The 9,017-nt window shown below is 33.7% G+C and overlaps 1 protein-coding gene and 1 non-coding gene across 2 annotated transcripts; both read right to left on the bottom strand.

Moving 5' to 3' along the window:
• Positions 1-1,113: 1,113 nt before the first annotated feature.
• TRNAS-AGA lies at positions 1,114-1,195 on the bottom strand. The gene has a single exon. It is a non-coding gene; the product is annotated as a tRNA-Ser (tRNA).
• A 1,125-nt stretch (positions 1,196-2,320) lies between these two features.
• LOC109158808 (haloacid dehalogenase-like hydrolase domain-containing protein 3) lies at positions 2,321-6,091 on the bottom strand. The gene is made up of 6 exons (XM_019306705.1): positions 5,570-6,091; positions 4,883-4,989; positions 4,077-4,185; positions 3,784-3,945; positions 3,520-3,693; positions 2,321-2,573 (listed from the first exon to the last, which is right to left on the bottom strand). Exons 1-6 carry the CDS (start codon positions 5,879-5,881, stop codon positions 2,544-2,546), a joined length of 894 nt encoding a protein of 297 aa, XP_019162250.1. The 5' UTR covers positions 5,882-6,091; the 3' UTR covers positions 2,321-2,543.
• Between the last annotated feature and the right edge of the window lie 2,926 nt (positions 6,092-9,017).

Below are 9,017 nucleotides of genomic sequence, written 5' to 3'. Positions count from 1 at the left end.
CAATGTAACAAGTAGATTAGCGGTTAAGAGTTGTTGTCAAACTATGAAAAATGGACAATATTAGTTTTATAAATATTGTAAAATTAAAAGTTTGTAATAATTATAAAATTAGTCTATATATTTTTTACTAAAACCTGCAATTATTATTAAATTTGATAGACGAATGTGATCAATTATCACTTTTTGCAAAAGGAACTTATTCCCGTTCAAACATCATTTCTAAGCACCTTGTACTCAAATGGCATGTAGCGACTCTCCCATATGGGAGGTCACGAGGTGAGCCTAATAGAGTCTGTAATATATATATATTTAAAAGAAATTATAATTTCATTATTTTTTTTGTTAACAAAAATAAATAATGTACTGTGCTATGTGAGATAAGTCACTAACACATGCTTTTCAAGTGTACTAACAATTCAGCATTGTTATAGGCATTACGAAAATATATAAAGTTCAACCCGTAAGTGAAACATTACTAAAAGTTGAGAGAAATTTCTCATAATTAATTTTAGAAGAATTATGATTTTTTTTACATCCAATAGAGGGGTTTAAAGTGGGCACTAAATAATCTCAACAGTAATATTACTACAAGGTGAGGGATCAATTGTTATATTGTCCACCGATGTGCGCCTTAAAAATCTTATATTTCGTATGTACATAATTGTATAAAAGAATACACATAAACTCATAACATAATACACATAATCTAACATAATATATAATATACATAACTCTTATGACGCACAATGCATTGTGTGCCCTGGTGCACGATATAATTTGTTGTAAGGAATACCGAGTTGGTTGTACGATCTCAAGGATGCATGACACTAATGGAAGGGAATGATGAACAAAACTTTAAGGAGCCGTTTGGTTCAAAGAAATGTTAAATTGCTGAGAATGTGGTATAACTTGAACCAAACACCACCCTAAAATTAAGAAGTCGAGGTTACTAGTCCAATGAAGCCCTCTATTGCTGGCTTCTTTTGGAAACGCACTACAGATGTCCCTCTGCTGTGCTGCATTGTTGATTTATCCAAACACCCTTATCATGCACTGGCGCAGTGCACTGGGTTTGTGGCAAATTTTCCTACCAGCTTCCGCAAATAAATAAAACGTGGGCGGCAGGATTCGAACCTGCGCGGGCAGAGCCCACATGATTTCTAGTCATGCCCGATAACCACTCCGGCACGCCCACAGTGCTTTGCAAAGGTGTAATATTAAATTATAGTACTCTCACAATGGCTATTTCATTAAAAGAATGATGAATCAAATTATGATACACAACGATAATTATACCTCCAATTGCATACGTAGCTATATAACCAAGTTGGTCAAAATTTTGGTTTGGAATTACAATGTTTCAAGTTTAACTTAATGTGAGAGTGATTTATTGAATTTTTTTTATTTGAGTTGACCAATTATGGACAATTTAAAGTAATTTATCTTAATATATTTTTATTGTAGGCTATAGTCATAATGTGGGCTTCATTCAAAGCGCACATTTGAGTAGCGGCTACGAACATTCTAGTAAATAAAACAAAAATACATAAACAAGGTGACCCCAGTTAATTCAATGATCACACACACACACACACACACAAAACAAAACAAAACAAAAAAAAAAAATCATAAATTTCACCGAGAGAGAAGGGCCATGAGTTTGAATCTTGTGAGGACAAGCCTTGAGCCCTTGACTCCTAGCTACTTTTGTGGCATTGCCCGCCTAAAATTGACGGAATTCAACATTTTCCAACAAGTATATAACCAAGTTATTGAATAATGACAATGTGACATGTAATTAAAATTTGGGTATTCTATTTTATTAAGCATCTATAGTGTTTGAGTGGAAGACAAGTAATACATGTACTGTACTATCAAAGTCAAGTTTGGATGACATTCTTTTCAACCGTTATATTGTCGAATATTGATATACATATTTATTGGTAGTACATTAAAAGTTCATTTTTACTATACTACAAGTTCACTTTTAATATGATATTTACATATAAACACATAGTACATTAAAAATAAACGTACATTATACTAAAAATAAAGTTATATTAGTGATTCGTTTTACAATGTGGATCATGATTCATGATATAATTTGCTATTTTTTGAGTACTCACTACTCGAGTCCAATTACACACACAACAATGACCTAGCATACGTCATATATTCCCAATTTGTTTTTCTTTAATGTTATGTGGATTATAATTGACTTTTATTTTAATTTATATATTAAATTGGATTTAAGTTTTAAACGAGTAATAATAAAGTCAGAGTTTAACCATTCAAAAACTTTGCAAACAGGGCCACGAACTTTGCAAGGGACAGAAAATGCAAACAGTTTTATTCCGTTCAACTCATCACTACCAAGTACCAAGTACCAACCATACCAACATGGCCTCTCAAATCCGTTACATAAAAACATGGAGAATATATACAACAGATTCTGATAAGATTCATATATATATATATAGTGAATCCTTTGTAGTTTATACAGTGGAAGTGGCTACTCAGATTCCAAAAGACCAGAGATTCTTTCAAACTCGAACTCCGATTCTGTGGGCAACCTGCACCAAAAACAAGTTTACCGGCCTTTAGATCATTGTGCCGAAGATCTAAAAGTTCACAACTTTGTCAGACTGAAATCTTGCTAGCAAACATTATAGTGAATTCAAGTGAAGCTAAGGTACTAGTTAAGATGAAATGATGAAAGTGCAACCCAAGAATTAACGAAGAATTGAAAGGAAGTTATCTTCCATTTCAGGTCTTCCTACCGAAGAAAATTGGGGAAGGAGGAGAAAAGATTCTCGTGCTACTTGTCACTCATATGCAGCTTCCACTTAATGCTCTTTAGTTTTAAAAAGGAAAAGACGAAAGAGAAAGCATCCTTGAAGTAGTGGGGGCGTGGGGCATCTGGAAACTTTCATTACCGTGTGGAAAAAAGGTCTTTCCCTTCTATGCTTTTCTGGAGATTCTTGTTTTTCTTTCAAGGGTTTGGCCGTTTGGGAAGGGGGAACGGGGAATATGAACCCTCAACTCTTCCTTTTCAAAAGCTAACATAAAATGTTACCAAAGGGCGTTTGGTCTCGATACCATGTTAAAAAGGAATTGCAATTAACCATGTTCATGACAATCTTCAAGGTGGATTTTCTGTCAGATATTATAATGTGAAAGAAAGAGGACACATTGTAGAGTTGGCAGTTTCTTAGTTTTCTCAAATTGACACAACGAAGAAGAAAAAGCCGATGCCAATCAAATACTTTGACACTTCACGGGACCATTAAAGTGCAATTACCAGTCAATGTAAAAAAAAAAATTTTTGTCAGGCCACGAACGGTCCTGAGCAGACTCTAACTGTATGAGGCACCTTTAAGCCTGTACCATACTCAGACTAATCCCTGTTCGCACAGGCCTGGCCCAATTAAGGGGCAAAGTGCTGGCCAGATTGGTTTTTCCATACGAGAGGGGGTTCGAACCAAAGCCAGGAATGTGAAGGAGAAATTTGTCAGTTACCTCTTTGAAGGAGTGTACATCACTGCCCCAAAGCCAGGCATCACAGCCAGCATCTCTACCACCCCAAATGTCATTTCTACGATCATCCCCTACATGCACAGCATCCTCGGGGTTTACTCCTAAAAGTTCACAAGCTTTTAAAAATATCATTGGATTTGGCTTCTCTGCTTCAACCTGCTTACAAGCGGGAGAGAATAAGCAACTGCTCTGTAATAATGTGAAACTCGAATGGAGAAATAAATAAAAAGGGGAATAAGCCATTACTTCAGCTGACACAGCCACAGCATCAAACCAGTGATCACAGTTCAGATCCCGCAACAATGGCCTCAAGCGTGTGTCAAAGTTTGAAACAATAGCCAACTTTACCCCTGCGTTTCTAAGAGCCTGGAATACCCTCTCTGCATCGGGGTCACACAGGTGCCAAGCCTGTTAAGAAAATTAATTAATTATTTAGGAAACTAGATTTATCTCTGGGACTTAAAGAACCAATATTTCGTTCTGAATATCAAGAAAATGATTTCTAAAGTCAATCAATCATATTCGCAAATGAAGCCAACCTTGTTAGTAGTATAATAGTTATACAACTCCTCAAAGTACTGAGAATCAGAACACCCAGTAGACGAACTGACTATATGCTGCCAGAATGGCCTCCCGTCATTAACATATCTGCAATTCAATAAACCAAACACTAAGACAGTATTGTTGTCATATGCTACACCGTGCCAACCGTCTACTGAGGAATAGAATAAATTTCTCTTTGAGGAGTCACAAAGAAAAGGACAGACACTAGTAGGGGAAAACGAAAGAATTGAGAGTTTATTATTTCAGTAAGAACATCTTCCACCCAATTAAAGAAATGAATATGGTAAGAAAATGAAATCCACCTAAGATGCAAAGTAACTCAAGCCAAATCACTAAAGCTCACTTTTCTCTTGTCTCATACCAAGATGACGAGTTCTTTAATACTATTTGGAATTTAAATAATAATCCATTTCAATCAAGCCAATATTTAATAGACAATAGCTTAACTTTTCTATATCAGCATTCCAATCAAGTATAATATCAGAACCAGCTATCAGCTCTATGGGCCAACAGATAAAAGCAGGACACATAATCATACAGATCTGAACTAAATTGTGTCAGTATAAATAACCCAAAAAAATAAAAAAATAAAAAAATAAAAAAAACCACCCTATGATCATATGAAATCATAAATTGACAAATAGCACTATCGAGTATCGACCAAACATGAATATGGACCTTTGCTATACATCTAGCATTAACAAGATGTTTGACATATTCTAGGAAAAATAGTTAGAAGAAAAGATGGTACTAAAATATGCTTCCAAACCAAAAGAGTCACCTGAGCCTAGATCTACTCCAAGGCTGCTCATAAGCCCTTCTGTATCTATTCAGTATCTCAGCTTCAGAATACTCCACCCCATATTTCTCACCAATTTGCCTGTATATCTGCAACATTAAAAAGCAGAAAACAGACTAATTAGAAAGGTTAAACTCCATAAAATCATGATCTTATATAACTAAGACAAAATAGTAAGCAGAAAGTTGAAGGCAAAGTGTCAAGAGTGAAATAAGACCTACTTTCAAGCTAAACTATACCATCCCATTTTCAATCAGGTAGAGAAATGCAAAAAGAATGTGATTTCTACTAAACACCAGTATATTATCAAACCATAGCTAACTGTACAATTGTCAATTGATGAATTGAAATTATCAACAAGACAACACTATGGCATCCAAATCATAAGCAATAAAACACAGGAAAAAAACTTCAGATCTCAAAGGCCTTTCTTTTGGGTGACATGAAGAACACAAACAGAAGAAATAGGATGAATGCACATACAGTAATTATACTTCACTGTATAGATAAACATGCAGAACTATACAACACTGTAAAGACTAAAACACAAATTCTTCCATTTAACAAGGAAAATAGACAAATAATAATACAAAATCGAAGGAACAGAACAAGAAAAGGGTGAGATTGGTCTATATGCATAATAATATAATATGCGCGCGAAAAGCCAACCTGAGCCATGGGCTGAGAGGGAATTACGAGAGTGCCTACGGCATCAACAAGGAGGGCCTTATGGGTGAGCCCACCATACATCGCCCGCCGGTAATCCTCGTAATCTTTGAGCAAGCCGAACATTCTGTCCGGCGATTCCTCCACGGCCGCAGCAGTGGTCGAGAATGACGACGACCCAGAAATCCCATACGAGTCGGGCAGATGCCCATCAGCTGACCCGCCCACAAAACGATGGGTTATGGATCTGCGGGTTAGGCGGGTCAGCGCTCCGGTGATCCTCGCCGTTGTCCTAGCTGCTGCCATTAGAGCCATCTTTGAAAAGCTTGCTCATTTAATCCGTGCATGCACAAATGACGTGTGGTTATAATAATACACCGTACTGATTCGTAATAATGCAATTATTTTTCTGGGAAATTTCTTTAATTTGGAAATCGCATTTATAGAGACAGAATTGTTGTGTGTATTTCTTTCTTCTCTCTCTTTGGGAATATTTTGGACACTGACTAGAAGAGCAAATACTAAATAGTGGTGGAGGGGAAGGCCCAAGGGGAGAAGATGAAGGCAGGTGATTGTGTGTAATTACCCTCTTACCCTTTTGAGCTTCCTGAATGATTGGAATTATTTTTAATAATTTATTTTTGAGATTTGACCAACCTTTATAATGTAGCATTCTATTGCTTAAAAATGACCAACCTTAATTATTGTCTCGGAGATATGTAGTCAATTAGATGAAATATGATTTTCGATCAAAAAATTACGATTTCAATTCTTATTAAAATTATCTTTGTTAACATTGAAAATTTGATAAAAGATTTTTTTTATATTATTAAATTTGATTTTAATAATATTAATATTACCTAATTTGTTTAATTATATAATATCAAAAGAGTTTGAACCTATCAAAACTCTTCTATCCGTGATCTCATTCATCTAAGAAAAATTATGTAAACACCCTAAAAATATTATTCAGAGATCCAATAAAATGATCTTGAAAGTAAATGTCTATCAATGAAGATCCTGCAAACGCAATGCATGTTGATCCAAACCTTCTATTGAAGATCAAGCCGCAATGCATGTTGATCCAAATCATGAAGATTAAGCCATTTGAACGCAGAGGTCTTTCAACGAAGAACAAACATATAAGCTCTTATTTGAAAAACATATAAGCTCTTCTTTGAAGATCAAACCACACTGAATTTCAGAGGCCCTTCAGTGCCCCATTGAAGATCAAACAATTTGAATGCGGAGGCCCTTCAACAAAGAACAAACATATAAGCTCTTATTTGAAAATTAATCCACTTGAACTATGGAGGCACTTCAGTGGAGTGTTCAAGGCATAACTGTACAGATCATGTACCGACACTGTATTGATACTACTTGTAACTAGAATTTTGAAGTTCAATATATATATAATTCAACTTTATTTGTTCACAATCTCAATCGAGTTTATTGTACATGACATTTATAATGCGGTTAACACCTTATATTATAGGGGAACATAATTAACCCACTTTCAGATAGCATTTGTTTAAATTTCCATTTTTATTCAACAACAAAAAAATGACTACCACTTTTCTTATTTTTGTTTATATTTCTTTAAATTTAGACAACTAATTAAATGGTAGATATAAATATGTAATTTTGATTTTTTTTTCCCCTTATATGAAATAGATATTCCTAGTGAATTTATTTGATAGATTTTGAGTTCTAAATGGCTAATAAAAATAATAATAATTTTATATAAGTGCTCAAAATTTGGCAAACATGTTTACCCATATTATTTAAGTTTATGTATTAATTTTGTTGTCAAAATTTAACAAAATATATATTTACGAAAATGCTTAAAGCTAACACTTCACAAATAACCAATAGACTAAAAGTAGATGTGACAATAATCAATGGAATAAAACCTATAATTAAGGTATAAAACTAATAAATATAAAATTTTAAAATTCTTCTCCCAAAAGGTTGAATCTCCAACTCTAACAGGGCGTTTGGTTGGAGGGATTTTAAATTCTCTTCCCACTTAATTCTCACATAATTCCAAAGACCATTAAATTCCGTAGTTTGGTTGAAGGGAATTGCAATTCCCCCATTTTCATGGAATTAAAATTCCATGTCCCCCTGGGATTTTAATTCCTGGGAAAAAAAGATAGTGATGAGTCAAAATAACCCCTTCATTTTTTAACATAAAATTAATGTCTAACAACAATAATGAACATTTTTGACTTTATACTACTTATTCCCTTTCAATTCCCATTTATACCAAACATTAGAATTGAAATTCCCAGTAATTCTATTCCTGTCAACCAAACATTGGAATTTAAATTCCCACTTTATTCCCAGTAATTCAACTCCCTTGGAATTACAATTCATTTCCCACATAATTCTCCCCTCCAACCAAACGCTCTGTAAAGGTCACCACATTCCGGCCCGACATAACATTTGGAAGGATTAAAAAATTCAAAATACTTGCCCACAGAATTGCCAGCTCAAGCTACAGACAGAATATGTGAATCAAACGGCAAATACGAGGTTTAATTTTCAATTCGAAATATTGTTTTAGGTATAATGATGTTTTAATTTAGGTATAGTGAACAAATTTGGACTTTCTTTCGTAAACAAAGCTTAATTTAATTTCGATAACAAATTTATTTTATTTAATTCGAGTTTTTATGTCATGCATACATCCAAAATCATCCGACTCCCGACTTGGTTTATTAAGTCAAATCAACCAATAATTCAATATTACTATCGTAAAACACTTATTTATTTATTTGTTGCTTTATTAAGCACTAAAAATATCAACAACAAAAAAAAAGAATTACAATTATGACCCAAATACGGAGTAATATTTATTAAGCACCTAAAATAGTTTTTTTTTTAGTAGAAAAAAAAAAAGATTATATATATATATATATTAAAATTACTCATGAGTACAGTATCGGTTTTAAATGGGGTTAAGTTCGCCTTCCTGTTGGAGCTATCAATTATAATTAACATTCTTAGAATGAGCCGGTCAACTATTAGTCTATTAGTAACATACATTAGTTTACATCTTTGTGATAATTTGCCAACTAATTAAATCACAATGCGGTCTTCACATAAAATGCAGATTTTGGTAAAGACTCCAAGCTTTCACCTAAATCAAAAGTTTTAAAGAGGTCCAACCTATACTATGATTTATATATTATTTATGTAATAAGTTCAAATGAGAGAATGTTACCAATAATTAAATTTATATCATTTTGATACAATATAAAAATTATGCCCCATTCATTTAACAAAGGGACACCAGTGTTGTAGTTTGATTGCTGCCATAAATATGAGTGACTGGGTTACATGATTGAAAACTGTATTTCATGTATATGGTTGAGCTCAGACCGACCAAACTTGTGTTGAAAACGATGGTATAATTTTATTTTATTTTATTGGTTAATTTCATATA

This window comes from Ipomoea nil, unplaced genomic scaffold, assembly GCF_001879475.1.
Source record: "Ipomoea nil cultivar Tokyo-kokei standard unplaced genomic scaffold, Asagao_1.1 scaffold2826, whole genome shotgun sequence".
Lineage (NCBI taxonomy): Eukaryota > Viridiplantae > Streptophyta > Magnoliopsida > Solanales > Convolvulaceae > Ipomoea > Ipomoea nil.
The sequence above is the reverse complement of the archived record's forward strand: the minus strand, read 5'-3'. Positions and strand labels throughout refer to the sequence as shown.

Bases quoted from the DNA above. Each gene is read 5' to 3' on its own strand.
- LOC109158808 (XM_019306705.1), bottom strand. From the start codon at position 5,881: ATGGCTCTAATGGCAGCAGCTAGGACAACGGCGAGGATCACCGGAGCG. The intron at 4,990-5,569 runs GTTGGCTTTTCG...TTAATGTTGCAG, and splicing joins CCTCTCAGCCCATGGCTCAG to ATATACAGGCAAATTGGTGA. The intron at 3,694-3,783 runs GTAATGGCTTAT...GCTTGTAAGCAG, and splicing joins CTGTGGCTGTGTCAGCTGAA to GTTGAAGCAGAGAAGCCAAA.